Source organism: Hipposideros armiger, unplaced genomic scaffold (genome assembly GCF_001890085.2).
Source record: "Hipposideros armiger isolate ML-2016 unplaced genomic scaffold, ASM189008v1 scaffold_646, whole genome shotgun sequence".
Classification (NCBI taxonomy): domain Eukaryota; kingdom Metazoa; phylum Chordata; class Mammalia; order Chiroptera; family Hipposideridae; genus Hipposideros; species Hipposideros armiger.
In genome coordinates, this window is record NW_017731996.1 from 420,052 (window position 1) to 441,474 (window position 21,423).

Consider the following 21,423-nt stretch of genomic DNA (forward strand, 5'->3'; position numbering starts at 1 on the left):
TATCTTCAATTCTCTTTCCTTTTATTAACAAATAATATACATTCATTCTAAGAAAAATTAGGACTATAGAGGCTTGATAACAGTGTAAATCACCCAAACACTATTGAGAGATTCTGCGTTATATTTTGGAGTATATTTTTTAAGACTTGCAAGTTTTTCCCCAAATACGGAGTCATACTGTTTGTACCACTTTGTAAATTGCTCCTTTCATTTGACATTTAGATTTTTCCCAATATTTTACTATTTTAAACATCAATCTAACAATTAAATTATTCTAAATCTTTTCTATTCAGTTATTTCTTTAAGATAAATCTCTAGAAGGGTAATTACTGTGTCAAAGGACCTATGTTTATATAATAATAATAAAATTTCTCAACTACTTAAATTGTTGTCACTCTTTTCTCTCCCACTAGAGAATTTTTCTGTTTTTTGTTTCTCTCTTGCATTTGCCTACTTTCCCTCTCACATGCCACACACATTCACAAATATTTCTTAGGGAGGAAGAAATCATCAGTATGATGTTGATTATTTAAATATGGATTTCATTAATACATACAATTTATTTCTTCGTGACACATTTGCCAAGCCCTGTATGGTATGCCCTGGGTTGCAGAGCATGAAGACATAGCTCTCGTTCTCAATGAACTCACAATCCAGTGGGGGAGATAGACATTCTAGGAAGGTGGGGATGAGGTACAGGGTTGAAAGAAGAATGACTAATGTAATGTAATGTAAGGAAAATATAATGGGAAGTCATAAATATAAAGTTGAGACCAGTCACCATCTGTATGATTTTTCATCCAGCAACATTTAAGCTGCTTAGGGGAATGGATGGAGTAGATAGACAGTTGGATTTAACCAGGCTTGAGGCTTTGCCAGCTGAAGCTAGAAAGTCAAAGGGATGTGATACTAGAAGAAAAATCTGTGTTTGGGACAGTTACATGATGTTACTGGACTCGCCTCACATGTTAAAATATACACACGCACACATACACAAGATTTGACTTTGAATTTGTAGAATTGTATTTGTTTATAAAAATCTTCAATTAGCTAGGTATTATAAGGGAGGTCCTTACTTTTGCCTCATTCTCATTTTGACTTTGGTACTTCTGCCCCATACAGCCCTTTCATACTTCTGATACAATTTATGAGTTCATTTTGATAGATGTAAGTCTATTTCTTAGCGTCAACATCTCTTACACAGAGTGTAGATGGAGCATGTGCGTATTTTTTTCAGGATCTCAAGACAGGAAAATCTTTTACCAGTGATTTTCATTCCATATTTTTTATTGGTTTCTGGAATTTTAGAACTTTTTCTTACTCTCTTATTTTTTAGTAAGTACATAGTATTCACATCAGTTAATGGAATTATATTTGTAATAATGTCAGCAAATTTCTTCTGTGTTTCAGTTTATCTTTAAAATTAAGTGATGCTCATTAGATCACCTCTAATATACTTTCTCATTCTGAAAATTCTATGACTATATGTTAGATATTTTATACAGATAATATGAGATTCTTAGTTTTATTCTGATTAGTTTCAACTGCTTGTCTTGTTCAAGGCTAAATTAAGCTCAAAGAATTTCAGGTTATCTCTGAGCAGTTTTAGAGGCATTTGTTGGACTACTATAACTTCATGGATATTGTCATATAGTCAGAAGCAGGAAATAACATTTGAGAAATGTTTGTCTTTTGTGTACCCCTGATAGTAAAGGTTAAAATTGGGTGAATTTATTCTTTGCTTCTAAGCAGTGGAAGAGGGCTGCAATCATGAAGCTCCATTTGGAGGAAAAACAGTTGTTTGGCAATAAAGATCTTAGCAGGAAGCTTTTGAATCTCATTTTAAGAATTATATATAGATAGAAAAAACATCACCTAACAGGACCTTCTTGTGAAGCAGCAGTTTTGTTAGCGTCAGATTCTTGGAGGGCCTATTGTATAATAAAAATCAGTGATTATTTTTATGAATTAACATAGTTAAAGACATTGGGTAGAAAGTGCCTGCCTTGATGTTTCGCTTTGTATTATCAATTGAAAATAAGTATGCAAAAATTCTTAACTGTTCGTTGAAACATTTACCTTTTTGGCTTCTTAGACAATAAAATGTGTTTGCTGCTACATTCCGTGCTGGGTACATCTTTGAATCTGAAGATGTAATTGTAATTTATTGTTTAAGTCCCATAGATTTTATTTGTCTGGCTCTGATAGGTTTATATAAAGAAAATTAGGGCTTATTGCTTTAGCAAAATGTATTGAGCAGTGTGTTTTTTCTTTAGGATCAAACAGAGCATACTGAATCAGCAGGACTGGCTGATGGTGCAACAATCATCATGAGTAAGCACAGAGAAGTCTGTTTCTTATCACATGTGTAAGGGGAAAAAGGTAAGAAAACCAACTTTCTTATTTGTATTAGAAATTGAACTTAAAAACAACTAGACCTATAGAAAATAATGCTTATATATATATATATATATATATATATATATATATATGCTGCTTGATTCGTTTATAATATTGTCTCTTGTTAAATCAGGAGAGTAGTTTTAAAAAAATTTGACTTAAATTCTGAGTAAAACGGTATTTTAAAATACTGTTGAATTATGTCAGCTGCTAATTTCTCCACCAGCACTTGGCTTCTCCCTTTCAGAGTCAACTTCTATCTTGAGCATAGAAGGGTAATTTCAGCATGAAAAAGAACATGGATTTGAGCAATATTGTGAGGAGAAAATAGTCGTTTATCTACCCATTAATGCCATTTATATTTCTTAATCATCCTGCAAGAGCTCAACAATTGAAGCTAATTTGGGGGCAGGGAATCAGAAATATGATTTAATTATTTTATTTTGTATTTTTAGACTAGTTGTAAAGAGCAGTACTTTCAAGCAGAAAATTAGGAGTATTTTATTAGTTCTTGCAGAGCAGTAACTGTTGACATTTTCCTGACTAGGAATTATGTTTGATTACTTAAGGGGTGGAAAATGGTGACAGGGTGGAGAGTGTATAGGCAATATTGGTTTCAGGAACTGATTATGTCAGTCACTAATGGAATAAAGCATACTCTGGCTGAGTTCCCTGGTTTTCCATGTAAGCTTTGAGGATAGAGGAATGGGTCTGACATGTGTAACAGGAGGCCTAGCTCCTTTTCTCTTTAGTTGAGAGTGGAGCAAAGGCACTTAGCAGTAGTGCTTTCCTCACCAGACCTTCTGGGCCTGCAGCTGGCAAGGTAATATTTCTTGCGTTCTAGACTTATCACATGGGAGTGTGCGGAGAGAGTGTCCTTCTCAGCCTTCACCTGGCAAAACCTTATTCTTCAGGTATCACCTCTTGGGAAGTTTTCACCACTGTACAGACTATCAATAATAATAAATAATAAATACTCAGCAATAATAAATTATTGTGATATTTGTTTTCTGTAGCCTACCCTACCCCAAATAATACACCCCTGCCTCAGTCTAATTTGGATTCACCTTTTCTTTGGCTCCATAGCACCAGTACATATATATCAATTAGTGTAGACCACAGTGTTATATATTTTAAGTTTACTTATCCATCTCCCCTCTGAAACATTGGGCACCTTTAGGTCAAGACATTGTCTTATTTGTCATTGTAACCTAATGACTAGGACAGTGCCTAGTTAGTACACAGTAGATGCACAGTAATGTCTGATGATGAATGTACACACGTTAATTGTAATTAGTATATGGCATAAAGAGGAAGTACCAGTGAAGGAGACATAAAAGGAACAATCAGATCAGTGCTGTAAAAGTGGGACCCCTGAGACAGATTCAAGAGAGTGTCTGAAAGGATTCTGGTCAACAGAACAAAGAAAAAGATCTAGAAGCCATGTTAGAAGACAAAAGAAGAGGTCCTCAGGAAGAAACCGTACTGAATTAATTCTATTCCTTTTTGAGATGTACATGTATAATATTTAATGACTTCTATTTTTAAAAGGAGATGGATACTTTTATAAGAACCCTGACATAGATTTAAATTCTCTCAGAGGCCCAGCTTAAGCAGTGAGAAGATTGCTCCTCTCCCAAGTCCTCAGGAGACCAAAGGTTTTTCTTTGGAAAATGAAATGAAACAGGCTCAATATTTGGAGACAGTAGATATACAGAAATCAGGGATGAGGCACCATAGTGAAAGCAGGGGGATTGTGGGAAATCCTATATATTGACAAGTGAAAGCCTTCCCCTCACTCCTTCCTCTACTCTTCTTTCAGAAGGTAATTGCCTGGTATTACATCTCTGCACTCCCTGACTGGAGATTATATGAGTCTCCTCTGGAGTCTAAAGAAAAAACTTAACATATGCTGACATTTGGAGGTCTTCCAATGAAATAGCTGTGTTCTCACCCTGTCATCATGTAGTGGAAGTCTCCCTGTTGAGAAGCCACACATTCAGAGCTTTCAGTTGGATTTTAATACTTCATTTGTTCAGTAGATAGGCATTTGGGGAAAGCCTCAATGTGAAAGCCAGACCAAAACACAGAAGTACAAAAGAGGAACTTGGAGGAAATAATATTGGAAACAGAAGAAAGTTTGAAAAAAACAAAAACCCAACTGCAGGTAATTACATTAGAGAGGTAAGAGAAGAAATTATATCCATGAAATAAGATCAAGATGTCATAGAAGGGATCAGAACAAGAAAGTGCTCTGGAAAATAAAAATATGATAGACAGTTTTGGTGCATTTAAAAAAATTTTAAACTATTACAAGCTTATAGAAAAGGCACAAGTATAGTACAAAGAACTTTTTCCTGTGAACCATTTGAGAGTGAGCTGCTAGCCGCATGCCACATCACCTTGGAAACTGTGTGTTTCCTACAAACAAGGACACACTCCTACATAACCACAGTATAGCCATTAAAATAAGGGAATAAGGGAATTAACATTGATGGATCACTACCATCTAATTCTCAAACTGTATTCAGATTTTGCCAGTTGTACAATAATGTCCTTTATATTAAAAGGATCTGGTTTAGAATCACATGTTGCATTTAGTTGTCATGTCTCTTGGGTCTCCTGTCTGAAACAGTTCTGTGGTGTTTGGCTTTCTTGACTGTGACACTTTTGAAGATTGCAGACCAGTTATTTTGCAGAATGTTCCTCAATATTGGTTTGTCTGATGTTTCTTCATGACTAGGTTCAGGGATGCATTTTTGGTAGAAATATCACAGAAGCAGTGTTGTTTTTGTTTTTAATAAACTTTATTTTTTAGAGCATTTTTAGGTTCATAGCAAAATGAGGATAAAGTACAGGGAGTTCCCCATAATACCCCTGTCTCCATCTCCTGTTCCTTCCTTTCCCCCACGCTGCCCCACCCCACATACATAGCCTTCTCCAGTATCTACATTGCTATGTCCTTTTCATTGCAACTTGTCAGGGAACACAGATTTCTTTATTGTCCCATTGCTGATGATATTCATTTTGATCCCTTGTGTAAGGTGGTGTCTGCCAGGCTTTGTCTCTGAAGTTACTCTCTTTTTTCCTTTGGTAATTAGTACGCATTTTTATGGAGAGGTACTTTGAAACTATGTAAATGTCCTATTCCTCATCACACTTGGGATTCATTCATTCATATTGTAAAGACTCATGGGTTTTTTTTTCAGTGGGTTATAATCCATTGCTATCATTATTTTGATGCTCAGATTTCCTCTGATTTGGCCTGTGGCCTTCATGATGGTTTCTGTATCCTTTTAACATGTCCCAGTCATTCTTGGAGCATTTCTTGTGCTTTCCAGCACACAGGATATTCAAGACTCTTCTTTTTGTTTTTAATTGAAATATAATTCACATACCATAAAAGTTACCATTTTAAAGTGTATATTCCAGTGGTTTTTACATATTTATAGAGATGTGCAGTCATCACCACTATCTAATTCCAGAACATTTTCATCACCACAAAGAAAAATCTTATATCCATTGGCAGTCACTCCTCATGTCCCTACAATTCCCCCCAGGCAACCACTAATTTACTTTCTGTTTCTACAGATTTACCTATTCTGCATATTTCATATAAATTGAATCATATAATGCATAGCTTTTTGTGTCTGCTTTCAGTTTAATATTTTCAAGATTCATCCACATTGTAGCATATAGCAATACTTCATCCGTTATCATATAATATTTCATTTTGTCGATATTCCATACCATGTTTTAGCTATCCATTCATCAGTAGATAGATATTTGAGTTGTTTCTAATTTTGGCTATTATGAATAATGCTGCTATGAGCATTCATGGATAAGTTTTTGTGTGAGTATATGTTTTCATTTCTCTCAAGTATAAACCTAGAAGTAGGAAAGCTGTGTCATGTGATAACTCTCACTTTTTGAGGAACTGACCAACTGTTTTCCAAAGTTGCCACACTGTTTTACTTTCCTCCCAGTGATGTGTGGGGGTTAGTATTTCTCTACAGCCTTGTCAGAGCTCTTGTATTTTTTCTACTCCAGGACTGGAATCAGCTGTTTCTTCATGGAGCTTTGGTTCTAATATTTAGAAACCATATCTGTATGCTCATTACTTCATGGAGTTGAGGTGGGGCTTTGCTGCTCCAAGATCCTCTGTGGACAGAGCTAGAGAATATATGTGTGTGCGCACACACACACACGTGCACACACATATTTATATCTGTATTCATTGCTATAAGCAGCTATGTTTATTGAAATCCATGAGTTCACACTGATACCTCAGATTCCAAACTAACTCTGCAGGCTTTTTGATAGTTCTCTCCTTTTCCACATTTTAACCCCTTTCTTCAACAATGAGAAACCTTTCATTGCCCTTTGTGCAGTTACTTATTTAACCCACCTCTCTACATGTAACCAGTCTATCACTGTCTTCTTCTCTTGGCCCTTCTTATCCCTTTCAGGCTCTAACCTGCCACCCCAGCTGCCCTGTGATATCTTCTCCTCACTCCTCCTGCACAGGGACCCTTTTTACCCACTTAGATGCTGACACCCCATGCTGGGCTGTCCTGAGGAGACAACTTTCTTATCCTGCTGGAGTTTTGACACCTTAGCAAAATTAGTCATGTAGTGTCTTGTGTCTCTTGTGCTATCTTGTTATTAAAATCATTTATTACTTGAATTTTCTTATTAAGCATAGTTTACCATTAAGTAAATTGTAAGTTTCTTTTTTTTCCTTTTTTAAAGACTGTTTAGTTAGACATTGAATATTATTTTATATTAATTTCAGTTGTACAGCATAGTGGTTAGACATTTGTATAATTTAAGAAGTGATCCCACTGACTTGTCTAGTACTCACTTGGCACTACACATAGTTATTACAATATTATTGACTATATTCCCTATGCTTTACTTTACATCCCTATGACTATTTTGCATCTACCAATTTGTACATCTTAATCCAGTCACCTTTTTCACCCTGATAAGTTTCTTGATGTTAGGGATGATGTCTGAGATTTGAATTGATCACAGTACCCTGTATACAGTTGATGCACAATAAATATATTAATCTGATTATTTGTTTACTAATATTTTACATATAATGACCATGAAATGCTAAGTATTGAAGATGGGTGTTAAATGTGCTCAATTGTGTGTTGTGAGAAATTTCATTCATGCTTTTTGCATTGGAAAGTTTAAATGTGCAGTCTATTAAAATAATATAGTGTGTATATGAAAATGAATTTGAACTGTAAACCATTAGACACAAAAGACAGATTTAAGAAAAACCATGTATAGATTATGTAGCCTATTTGTCTACATAAGAGCCAATCAATAAATAAGAGTTGATTAAATGAATAATTGTGAAGAAATACTTGAATAAGTCAGTTACATTCCCTGAGCTTGTTTTTTTAATTGTAAAATGAGAGAAAGAATATTGACACTTTTATATGTTGCAGAGAAGAAGAAATACTATCTTTATAAGTCAAAGAAAATTCACCACTTTTTATATTTGACTTAAAGTTTGTAATAGCAGGATATTACACTTTTTATTTTCCCTCTTCATATTTTCGTGACTCAGACTTTGGGGGGGGGGATTATAATCTTATCTCCCCTCCCATCTGCCTCCATGTACTATACGTAAGAAGCCAAGCAGAATTTTCAGTGAAAAGAAATTCTGAGAAATTAAGGTGATAAATCAGCATTGGAATCATGATAATGGAGGGGGGAAATGGGGTAATATTTATTTAACAACTACTGTGTGCTCTTGGCATTCTGTTTAGTTGAGATACATTGTGTATATACCCACAGGATGCTTTTAGATCGATTAACACCAAGAAAGACTCAGAAATGGTACTTGCAAAGAAGAGGTTTAAAAAGAATAAACGAGCCATCATTAGCATTTTGGAACTAATATCCCTCACCCCCATGCTTACTTGAATTTTCTTGTAATTTACCATTTGCAAACATTCTGTAAGTTTTCTAATAGAAATGTAGTTCTATCCCAAAGAAAATCATTCCTCTCTCAACATCTGAAATTTATCTTTTGAAGCATGTCCTATTGAAATGATCACCAAGCCTGCCTTCTACAGCTGTTTATATTTTAATGATTGTCAGCGTACAGGTTTCTAGACTTTATTAGCTTAAAAATCTTAATATATATAATATGGGATTACAGAGTTTATCATGGTGTGAATAGACTTATAAGAGATTTTATCCTTGTATATGCATAATTAAGATTTATAAAATACTTGTACATATCTACGTTATATTAATAAATCTTCGTATTCTTTCATTTTTTTCTGGTTTTATTGAGATATAATTGACATACAACATTATATAGTTTAAGATACACAACATAATGATTTTTTGTGTATCATTTGTTGTGTATATTGTGTTTCACAATATATATTGTGAAACAGTTACCACAATAAGTTTAGTTAGCATCCATTACCTCACATAATTACAATTTTTTTTTCTTGTGATGAGAACTTTTAAGATCTACTCTCTCAGCAACTTTCAAATGTATGACACAGTATTGTTAATGCTACTCACCATGTTATACATTATATCCCCAGAACTTATTTATCTTGTAACTGGGCGTTTGTACCTTTTGTCCACCTATTCTCATTTCCCTCACCCCCTACCTCCCCACGTCTGGCAACCATCAATCTGTTCTCTGTTTCTATGAGTTCAGTTTGTTTTAGATTCCCCGTATAAGTGAGATCATACATGTTTTATTTAGCATAATGCCCTCAGGGTCCATCCATGCTATTGCAAATGACAGGATTTCCTTTCTTTTTATAGCTGAATATTTCAACACACACACACACACACACACACACACACACACACACACACACCCATAGTTTCTTTATCCATTTATCTGTTAGTGGACACTTACACTGGTCCCATGTCTTGGCTATTATAAGTAATGCTACAATGAACATGGAGGTGCAGATATGATATCTCTTCTAGATAGTGTTTTTGTTTTCTTGTATGAATATCCAGAAGTGGAATTGCTGGATCATATGGTAATTCTATTTTAAAATTTGTGATGAACCTCCATATTATTTTCCATAGTGACTGCACCGACTTACATTCCCACCAACAATGAACAAGATTTCTCTTTTCTCCACATCCTTGCCAGCTGTTATCGCTTGTCTTTTTTATTGCAGCCATTCTAACAGGTGTGAGTTCGTTGTGGTTTTGATTTGTATTTCCCTGATAATTAGTGATGTTGAGCACCTTTTCATGTACCAGCAGGTCCTCTGTATGTTTTCTTTGGAAAAAAGTTCAGTTTTTTTGTTTGTTTGTTTGTTTGTTTTTGCTATTTAGTTGTATGATTTCTTATATATTTTGGATATTAACCTCTTACCAGGTATATGATTTGCAAATATTTGCTCCCATTCTGTAGGTTGTCTTTTCATTTTGTTGACAGTTTCCTTTGCTGTGCAGAAGCTTTTTGCGTTTGATGTAGCCCCACTTGTTTATATTTGCTTTTGTTGCTTTTGCTTTTGGTGTCAAATCCAAAAAAGTCATTGTCAAGACCAATGTCAAGGAGCCTACCACCTGTGTTTTCTTGTAGGATTTTTATGGTTCCAAGCCTTGTGTTTAAGTGTTTAATCCATTTTTGAGTTGATTTTTGTATATAATGTAAGGTAGGTGTCTGGTTTCATTCTTTTGCATGTGGCTGTCCAGTTTCCCAGCACCATTTATTGAAGAAACTATCCTTTTCCCATTGTATGTTCTTGGCTCCTTTGTTATAAATTAATTGACCATATGTGTGGGTTCATTTCGGGCTCTTTATTCTGTTCCATTAATCTGTTTTTATACAAATGCCATATTACTTTGGTTATTGGAGCTTTTTAATATAGTTTGAAATATGCAAGTGTGATGGCTCCAGCTTTGTTTTCTTTCTCAAGATTACTTTTGCTATTTAGGATCTTTTGTGGGTCCATACAAATTTTAGGAATTTTTTTTTCTTGAAAAATGCCATTGGAATTTTGATAGGGATTGCATTGAAACTGTAGATTGCTTTGGGTAGTATGAACATTTTAATAATAATAATTCTTCCAATCCATGAGCACTGGATATCTTTCCATTTATGTGTGTCTTCTTCAGTTTATTTCATCAGTGTCTTACAGTTTTTGGTGTACAAATCTTTCACCTTTTTGTTTAAATTTATACCTATGTATTTTATTCTTTTTGATGCAATTGTGGATGGGGTTGTTTGCTCAATTTTTCTTATTGTTAGTGTATATAAATGCAACTAATATTTGTGTGTTGAATTTTTATCTTGCAACTTTACTGAATTTGTTTTTTCTAACAGTTTTTTGATGGAATGAATAAAATTAGTTTGGAAGTGTACCCTTCTCCTCTATTTTTTGGGAGAGTTTGAGAAGTATTGGTATTCATCTTTAAATTTTTGGTAGTTATTTACCAGTGAAGCCATCTAGTCCTAGGCTTTTCTTTGTTGTTTATAAATGATTGATTCAATATTCTTACTAGTAATTGGTTGGTTCAGATTTTCTATGTTTTCATGATCCAGTCTTGGTAGACTGTATATGTCTAGAAATTTATCTAATTTCGTCTTGTATAATTGTTTATGGTAGTTAATCTCTTACGAGCCTTTGTATTTCTGTTGTATCAATTGTTTTGTCTATAAATTATATTTTAACAATTGAAAGTGTAACACAAATTTGATCTACTTTCTAGTTTTAAACAAGTCTCTTAAGTGGTGTTTCCTCACCGATGGAGAATTACTTCCAAGCAGAAGCTTACAACCTGGACAAGGTGTTAGATGAATTTGAACAAAACGAAGGTGAGAATTTACTTGGGAAAAACTATTTGAATATATTTATAATATTAAAGGATGTGTGGTTATCAGAGGATGCAGTACTTTTTTAAAAAGTAAAAGCAGGTCCAATGACTTTATAATATTATACATTAATATCTAGAGTAATAACTAACATTTTTAATCACTATGTGCCAGGTATCATGCTAAACCATTTACATTGGTTATATCATTTCATTTTTAAAATAATCCCATGAAAGTAACTCTTATCTACATTTTACAGATGAGAACTGAGGCATAGAGAGGTTAAGAGCGACATCTTCGAAATTACTTTGCTAATAAATGGCAGGATTAGAACCCCGACAGCATGGTACTAGAGCCTGGACTCTCCTCCACTGTGCATATAACCAACTGATGGTCAAGAAAAGCTTTAAAATGTGTGATTGTATTTCCTAAACTAAGAAAAATAGCTTGTTGAATATTGATTGACCAATAAAGTAAAGATATATTTTAAACTTAATTTTAAAAGGTTTACATTTTTAAATAACTGCCAAGTTGGTTAATTAAATTATACATTCCTAAGGCTCAGTTTAAAAAATGTGTGCTTAAGATTCACTTCATTTAGGGAAGGCTTTTCCTTAAATTCCCTTCTCAGTATGATTTGAATGGATAAGCCATAATTAAATCTCTTTCACTTTAATTAACTTACTAGATTGAGGTAGAATTCTTTTGTTTGGAATGTTCTGGGATATTACCTTTCAGTGACATAAAAAGAGGGCACAGTCTTAAATATGTTTTCTTATTCTTAGCTAAGAATTAGAAACTTCATATCCTAGGAATATTCTATTTTTAGTTATCCTAGGAATATTTTATTTTCAGAATATATTTGCAAATGTAATTGATTAATTTAGTCCTGACTTTTCCAGTGTTACTGGCAAACTTACTGTAATTATTTATTTTTTCAGATGAAACAATTTCTCCTCTTTTGTTCGAGACAAAGTGGAATAAGATTCTAGATCCCCCCTCTCACCAACTGTCGTTTAACCCTGCATTGGCCAGTGTGAATGAACCTGCAGTTTCTAATGAGTCACAGCCACAACTGAAAGTCTTCTCCCTGGCTCCTTCAGCTCCTCTGACCACAGTGGGAGAGGACCATTGTGCTAATGGGCAGGACTGTACTTTGAATCCAGAGATTAACACAATGTGGATTGATGAAAATGCTGTTGCAGAAGATCAGATAATTAAGAGGAAGTGTAATCAAGATGATCAGTGCAGTGCTGTTGAAGTGGGAGAGAAATGTGGAAACCTAGCTTGTCTGCCAGATGAGAAGAGTGTTCTTGTTGTAGCCGTCATGCATAACTGTGATAAAAGGACATTACAAAGCGATTTGCAGGATTGTAATAGTTACAATAGTCAGTCCCTCATGGATGCTTTTAGCTGCTCACTGGATAATGAAAACAGACAAACTGATCAATTTAGTTTCAATATAAATGGGTCCGCTGAAAAAGATATGAACTCAGAGAAACAAATGGACCCGTTGAATAGGACAAATGCAGAGGGGGGTCCTGTTAAACATATATGTACTACTTCACCTGATAATCTAGCCAGTATCTGTTCCCCTTCACAATTACAGGATGATGAACATACAGGCAGAGACCCCTCCATATCTGCGATTACAAGTTTAACAATTGATTCAGTAGTCTCATCCCAGGGAACAGATGAAGATCCTGCTGTTAAAAACCAAGAGAACTGCATACCAGATGAGGTTTTCACTGGCAAAACCAGCTCTCCTAGGACAGATGTAGCTCTAGGGAGTCTAAATTCCTTTTCCCATTTGAGTGAGGGGATTTTGGTGAAAAAAGAGCCAGCAGAGGAGCTAACGGCTGAAGAACCCATCCAGTCTGGTTTACCTTTGCTTCTCAAACCAGACATGCATAATGGGTCTGGAAGGGATGATAACTGTGAACAGTTTTCAGATTGCCTTGTGTCCAGTGAAGTTAGAGCTGATGAAAATGAAGGTTGTGAACATGAAGAAATTCTTGGCACTCCCGAACTTCTTAACATGACAGAGCATTTCTCTGAATCTCAGGAGATGACCAATTGGAAATCGACTAAACTAAATGAGTTGAATGACAGCCAAGTAAATAAAGAAAATGAGAAGATTCTGCAAATGAAGCAGCCCGAGGACACTTACAATGATAGCGGAGGAGAGTGTGATAGAATGGCAGAAGCAGGTCTAGATTTGAAAGGAACTTGTATGAATGAAAGTGAAGGATGTGATTTCTCCACTGTTACGGATACACCAGCAGCAAATACTCCATCCAATTGTGATTCCTATGGAATGCAGAGCCCAGTTGTTTGTTTTGTTCCAAAGACTTTACCCTCCAAAGAAGATTCAGTAACAGAAGAAAAGGAAATAGAGGAGAGCAAGTCAGAATGCTACTCAAATATTTATGAACAGAAAGGAAATGAAGCCACAGAAGGGAGTGGACTACTTCTAAATAGCACTGGTGACCTAATGAAGAAAAATTATTTACACAATTTCTCTAGCCAAGTTCCATCAGTGCTTGGGCAATCTTCACCCAAGATAGTAGCAAACCTGCAGTCTATCAGTGTTCCTTTTGGTGGTGCAAGACCCAAGCAACCTTCTAATCTTAAACTTCAAATTCCAAAGCCATTATCGGACCATTTACAAAATGACCTTCCTGCAAATAGTGGAAATAATATTAAAAACAAAAATGATGTTCTTGGGAAAGCAAAATTAGGGGAAAACTCAGCAACCAATGTATGCAATGCCTCTTTGGGAAACATCTCTATTGCTGATACAAATGGGGAACATTTAGAAAGTTACGAGTCTGGGATAGCCAGTAGACCGTGCCTTGTATTAGCTCCAGATAGCCCAGATAATGATCTTAGAGCTGGTCAGTTTGGAATTTCTGCCAGAAAGCCATTTACCACTCTGGGTGAGGTGGCTCCAGTATGGGTACCAGATTCTCAGGCTCCAAATTGCATGAAATGTGAAGCAAGGTTTACATTCACCAAAAGGAGGCATCATTGCAGAGCATGTGGGAAGGTAAGTTTTGTGTGTATCAGCTCAGAAATCTGGCATGCCTGTTTTGCAATGCTCAATTAGAAATTAATAAAGGCAGTATAAGGTGAACATACTTTTGCTTGAATTGACATTATAAATAGCTTTTGAATACCCAGTTCTAGTTCCGAATAAAAAATGACCTCCCTGATTCTTAGTGTTTATATAAATTTTTTGGTTGCCAAGATTTAAGCTGAATCAGTTTTCATGAACAGATGAAAAATGAGGAAGTGTTAACTTCGTGGTTTCTATATTGACAGATACTTGGTTAATAGAATAGTTTGGAATAAGGAAGTTAATCTTTCAATTTAAGAAATGTTTGTGGTTGATGTCATATTTTTTAATTCATAGGAAATTCAACATTATACTTAGAATCCATTGCAGTTTTTACTGTAGAATTTTTGCCATTATACTAGACATTCGGGAACTTTTTATACACACATTTTTGTCTTTTCCCCTGTATGATTTTGATACAAAATAGAGTTGAAGGCTGTAAATTTTTGTGACTGTTATAAGAATTGATATTCCTTAGTGCTCCCTAAATTCTGTTCGCTAGGAACATCAACTTAACAAGTTTTTGTTTTGTTTTAACAAGAGCTGTAAACAAGGAGGAAAGGGGACTTTGTATTTCTAAAAAATATGTGAGGTTTGGTGTCAGGTCTTGATTCGAAATTTAGCTTTGTTATTAACAGTATAACTATTAAGCCTTAATTTTTTATAAAAACAACAAAAGATATTTTTATATATTGGGTGGGCTATTGTGAAGGTTAAATGAGATTACAAATGTAATAGTAGGTGTTCAGTATCTACCTCCCTTCTTGCCTGATTATTCGTCTGTCTGGATTAATTAGGATGCTTTCAACTTCAAGGAACAGAGTATCTGATTGAGTGACTTAGACAAAAGTAACATTTATTTCACATAACGCGTAGCCTGAAGATAGAATACAGACTTAGTTGTCTCTAGGTGCTGTCAGAATCACTGAAGTTCTTTGGTCTTCCCCTCATGGTCTCAAGATAGTGGCACACCTCTAAGTATCAAGTCCCAACTTACAACTTCCTAAGTGCAAAGAAACTGTTGGGGAGTGAAAGAGTCTGTTCTTCTTGCCATCCCTTCACCAGGGAGGAAAGGATCCCTACGAGCTTTTTTCAATTTATTGGCCAGTTTTAGACCATAGGTCCAGTTTTAGACCAATTACTGACAAAGGGGAACAGGATTGCCAGGACTGGCTAAGATCAATTATGATTCATCCCCAGGCTGAGTCCAGTATTGCCTGGAATTCTGTTAATAAGGACAGGGGGGAGAATGGTTCCTGGGTGCAATCAGCAAGGGTCACTATAAGATCCTAACACAAAACAACCAAATGATGGGAAGCAGAAAGAGGTTAAAGCTTTGACTGGGTAGTTAGCCCCTGATTATTAAAACTTGAAGAAAATAAGATTTCTAATTCCTAATATTTTTCGGTCTGAAGTAAACCTATGGTCAGTTAGTAGCCTGAACAGTCAGTTTTCTGTTAGGGGATTAGAACCATCATTTTTATGTTGTCCTGGTTTTGCTTACAAGTGTACAATACTTGCTGTAAATTTTGCTTTCGTAGGGAAATAATGAAAACACTTTCTCCAGATCAGCATATCCAGATGTAATGAGTAAATAGGTAACTTAGGTGGATTCAGAAAGAAAATGGTGGCAAAATACACATAAATTAAAAAATTAGAATTTTGCTAGTTGAATTTGTGAAATTTATGAATTCATATGGGTTATGGGTTCATATTCCGTCTTTTTTTCCCTTTCCATCTCCAGTTACTTAAGGGGTGTTCTAAAGATTGATGAGTTAATGTTTGTAAAAATCCTTGAGCTTCTCATAAGAAAGGGGCTTATAAACATAGGCATCCTTTTTTCTAGGTATTGAATTAATCAGATTACACTGGGAATGTAGCTAAAAAACTACCCCAAGCAATGTAATTTTGTAAAATAATGTTTCCTGTAGAAAAAAGAAATTTAGTTTGTTCCATTCTAGTAGAAAGTAAGCATATTTAGTAATTTCTCTACTTAATATCTGTAGCTCAATTCTCTTTACTATAACGTGTAAAGCATCTAATCTATGTAAGATTCTGGGTTAGATAGTGGAGATTCAGGGATACGTAAGTTGGGATGTATGACTTCATGGAGTTTATAATCAAGGGCATTGATTTCAGTGAGTCGGGAGAGGAGTATGTGGATTTCTGGAGTTTTTCAAAAATCCTAAAATAAAAATTGTGAACCACTGATCTGCATAGACAAACAGACTACTCCACAACATATTATAATGCAGTGTATTAAGAGCCAGTTATGTGTACTTTGTGTTCGTTCTCTTTTCATCTCCAGCATAGTCTTTAGAATGGGTTAATTTTTCCTTTTTGACAGATCAAGCATTTGAGGCTCAGAGAGGGCAAGAAATATGTTCAAGGTCACACAGCTTGAAAGTGGTAGACCCAGGTTTAAAGCTAGTACTCTTTCCTTCAGTCATACTGTTTTCCCCAGTGAGCCTACCCCCTCATTCATTCTAGCAGTATGAATAAAATACTTTAGGATCATTGAGGAATGAAAGCTTAGTTTTTCTAAAAATGGCAGTGGGAGTCAGGAAGTCATGATACAAAAAGTGACTATTTGGAGAGGAGGATATAAAAAAGTGGATATAATTTATGGAACAAAGTTATAAAGTATATGAGAAAAATGGGATCACATCAGAGCACAAGTGAAGAATTAGTAGGGGAAGGGAAATAAATTCATCTTACAGAAGAATGGGTGAAGGTATAAGTACACTTGAATATAGAAGTTAATAGAAAATTGTGGGAAATTATTTAGCATAGCATAGGGTTTTTATTCAGCTCTTGATAAGTAGTATGTATAATTGTTACAACATTTTTTGGTATAATGTAATTAAGTAGAATATAAAATAATTACACTAGAATTTATGAAAATGTTAAAATATTACAGTTTATTTCTATATTGCTATAATGGATATGAAGACATCTGGATTCCATTATTGTCTTCATTGTTAATTGGAAAAATTGTCACACTCTAAAATGCTCTGCAAATGTTTATTTTATGATTTCATACATTAGTTTAGATAATTGCTCCATATAGCCCCATAATCCCTACTTCTCCTGTATGATAGGTGATAAATAACAGACTAGAAAGAGTACAGAGTACTCCTTCCCCAAAAGGTGCCCTCTAAGTTCAAACAATCTCCATTATTATATATCCACATTAATGTCCTATGGAAATCACTGATTCACAGATCATGGTTATTCATCCTCTGTCAAACTCCATTTGCCATGAATACTTTGACCATTTTTTTATTTGATCATTTGACTTCAAAGGCCTAAGAAAGACATTGAGTGTAACAGGAAAGGAAAGAGGAATTTTTTTGAAAGCGGAGAAGACTTTTCTAAAAGAAAAAAAGTTGTTTAGTCATTTGCAAGGCTTTGTCAAACTTTATCCATTACTGTAAATGATGTGGCTGGTTATTATTCACTAGATGCCAGCTGGTTAATGACTGTGTTCTATCTACTATTTGATACAAGTAGACATAAAAATAGCCTTTAAAAGTAAAATTTCTTGAATTGATACTTATAACGGAGGTATTTTGTATTTGGTATGTTATGAAAGATTAGAATAGAATAAAATTTTTGAACACTTCCTTTTTGTGCTAGACTTAGTCAAACATCACAATTCTCTGAGATATACAGGTGAGAAAAATGCACCTCAGAAAGGTTAAATATCTTGCCTAAATTATAAATGAGAGTGCATGAATTTAACACATATCTGTCTGATTGTAAAGCCCTGTGTTCTTTTTACAGTACTGGACATAGCAACAAAATGTATCTGTACTTGAATTGCTCGCTAGAAATATGTCATTGTCTTTGGGTGAACATTAGTTTGGGACAATGGTAAAGAATTAGGAATTAGAGTATTTGAATTTTTTTATTTTTTTTAAGATTTTATTGGGGAATTGAGGAAGGGAAACAGCCAAGTTGTTGTCCTTCAGTCTTACTTGTGGAGGGCGCAGCAAGCTCAGCTCCAAGTCCAGTCGCCATCTGGCTGCCCTTTGGCAGTTTGCAGCCACTCAGCTCAAGGTGCCATGTTCAGTCTTAGTTGCTGGTGCACATAGCCCACCATCCATGTGGGAGTTGAACTGGCAGCTTTGTTGTTAGGAGCATGTGCTCTCACCAGCTGAGCCATCCTGCCACCTATTGGCAGCTCCGCTTGGGCGCAGCTCACTGGCCCTTGTGGGAATCGAACCGGCGACCCTGTTGCTCAGAGCTCATGATCTTAACCAGCTGAGCCACTCGGCCAGCCCAAGTATGTGAATTTTTAAAGAAGACAAAAATGCTGAGTGTTTGGCACTATCAGGTGATGGGGGAGCCTAGCAAAGTTAGCAGGAATTTAGGTTTTATTTCACCTGTGAGGTCTTGAACTACAAAGTAGGAAGAGAACAATATGGGTGCCATGTTACTGAATGAAGAGAGATTTATTGATAGTAAAATATACCACTCCAATTTGCTCACTGTTTTTTTTTTACTTTAATTGACTTAAAAAGTATAATTCACTTAAAAACTATAATTCAAAATAGATGAATTTTTGCTACATTAATAGTTTTAATTGAATAGAAAAGAGAACTGTAGGAGAGGCAGTATAGAAAGGAGCACTGGGATGGGTATGGAAAAGCTCTGAGCTTGTTTTCTATAAAAGGAGGGGATTGCGTAGACCGTTATTTCTGTTTTCTTACAGTTGTTGAAAGAGCTTGTGTGGACTTCTGTGTCATATATATATATATATATATATATATATATATATATATATATATATATATATATATATAAAAGGAAAAGATTTATGCTAGCACTGATCTCTGTAAAATTGTTACTAAACCTACTGATCATCTAAGGTCACTTTGTAGGAAGAGTATGCCATTAAACATTTTGAAATGTGCTGTGCTGGAAGTGTTTTCTGGAAGTCATCTCAGTTTGACTGGAATGCTGTTTATCAAGGTGCCAGTTAAGTGGGCTACACTGAGATTTTTATTTTGCAATTACTGTTTCCTGTTTTGTTTAGTTCTAATACTAATTTCTTCAGAATCTCTTTAGGCACACATGATCTTCACCTATAGTTTTAAAAAATAGCTTGATATACATAATATCAAAGTGGCATTGAAAAATGATCTAGATTAATTTTTTTTTAATTGGGGAATTGGAGAGGGAAACAGTATTGGGGAATTGGGGAAGGGGAACATTGTGTTTTTCCAGGACCCATCAGCTCCAAGTCAAGTTGTTGTCCTTCAGTCTTTTTTTTTAAAGATTTTATTGGGGAATTGGGGGAGGGGAACAGACAAGTTGCTGTCCTTTTGTTCTTCAGTCTAGTTGTGGAGAGCGTCGCTTCATTGGCCCATGTTGGTATTATCATTGCGCTCTTCCCTGGTGATGCTGTCGCTCACTGGCCATTGGACAGCAGCTCACGGCAGCGCACGAAAGCTCATGCCCACTGTTGGCCAGCCCTATTGCAGCCTACACCGTTGCCGATGACTCACGGCAGCCCAGCTCCGGATCAAGCTGTTGTTCACCATCTTAGCTGTGGAGGGCACAGCGTTACTGGCCCTTAATGTGGGATCCAAACCGGGGCCCTGCTGCTCAGAACTGGCCTCCCAAGCCAACTCTTAACCAGTGCACCACTCCTTCAGTCTCAGCTGTGGAGAGCGCAGCTCAGCTCCAAGTCCAGTTGCCGCTTTTAGTCTAGTTGAGGGAGGGGTGCGGGAATCAAACTGGCAACCTTGTTGTTAGAGCACGCACTCTAACCAACTGAGCCATCCAGCCGCCCTTCGGCAGCTCGGGGCCACTCAGGTCAAGGTGCTGTGTTCAATCTTAGTTGTAGGGGAGTGCGGGCCATAGCCCACCATCACATGCGGGAGTTGAACCGGCAACCTTGTTGCACACTGAGCCATCTGGCTGCTGTGGCTGCTCAGCTTAAGGTGCCGTGTTCAATCGTAGTTGGGGGGTGGGGGGAGTGCAACCCTCCATCCCATACAGGTGTCGAACCGGCAACCTTGCTGCTAAGAGTACGGCCTCTCACCAGCTTAGCGGCAGCTCAGCTCTGGTGCATCTCACTGACCCATGTGGGAATTGAACCGGCGACCCTGTTGCTCAGAGCTCACACTCTTAACTAACTGAGCCACTTGACCGGCCCTTAATTTTTAATGTAATTCTAGAAAGGTTCCTCTCTTCAGACACTTGGGATTATAGATACTTAACATGTATCAAGCATTTATAAACTGATTATAAAATTATATGTATATAAATATAAATCGTTTATAAATTTATATTTATATAATTTATGTAATATATGTTTATGTATAAGATGGCAAGCTATAGTCAGTATCTAACTGCTTTTAATTTGAAATAGTGATCCACAGTAAAGTCAAGACTCATTTTATAAAGATATGTAACAGAACTATATAATAATAATTTGATATTCATGTCATAACCATAATTTTGGTTTCATTAAGTAAAAAACTAAAATATATTAAAAATAATTGTTCAAAATTTAAATTGAGAATAATTTGAGATGGGATGAAGAATCCTGGTATTATTTTTCTTAAAGAAATATTTAAACTCGTATATTGAAAGATGGCAACCTTCTGCCTACTTCTACATATCTCTTAAGTCCCTAGTCCAGCATTCTAGACAGACTACTTAAAAAAATTAATAGACTATTTTTTAGAGCAGAAAAACCGAGCAGAAAGAACAGGGTTCCTAAATACCCCCCCACTCCAATTGACCCCATTATTAGCATTTTGCACTAGTGTGGTACATCTGTTAAAACTGATGAGTCAGTATTAATAATATGATTGTTAACTAAAGTCCTATAAAAGACATATATACTATAACTTATGGTAGAGTTCACTCTTTGTGTTGTACAGTTGTATGGCTTTTGATAAATACATATTATGTATCCTATTATATTATCATATAGAACAATACTTAATAGTACCCTAAAAATTTCTTGTGTCTCACTTATGTTTCCCTCCCTTTCTCCCACTGAATCCCTGGCAACCACTTATCTTTTTACTGTCCGTGTAGTTTTTCCTTTTCCAGAATG

General features: G+C 35.6%; 1 protein-coding gene across 4 annotated transcripts in view; it reads left to right on the forward strand.

Moving 5' to 3' along the window:
* Positions 1-2,274: 2,274 nt before the first annotated feature.
* ZFYVE9 (zinc finger FYVE-type containing 9) overlaps positions 2,275-21,423 on the forward strand; it is a 109,614-nt gene continuing 90,465 nt past the window's right edge. For 2 of the 4 annotated variants that reach the window (XM_019625959.1, XM_019625962.1), the window contains exons 1-3: positions 2,275-2,382; positions 11,125-11,230; positions 12,169-14,276. In XM_019625959.1, coding sequence (XP_019481504.1) covers positions 11,161-11,230; positions 12,169-14,276 — 2,178 coding nt within the window. In that variant the 5' untranslated portion in view covers positions 2,275-2,382; positions 11,125-11,160. Of the gene's footprint in view, positions 2,383-4,442; positions 4,568-9,508; positions 9,597-11,124; positions 11,231-12,168; positions 14,277-21,423 lie in introns of those variants that run through there. The other 2 variants (XM_019625960.1, XM_019625961.1) reach the window with 2 other exon arrangements.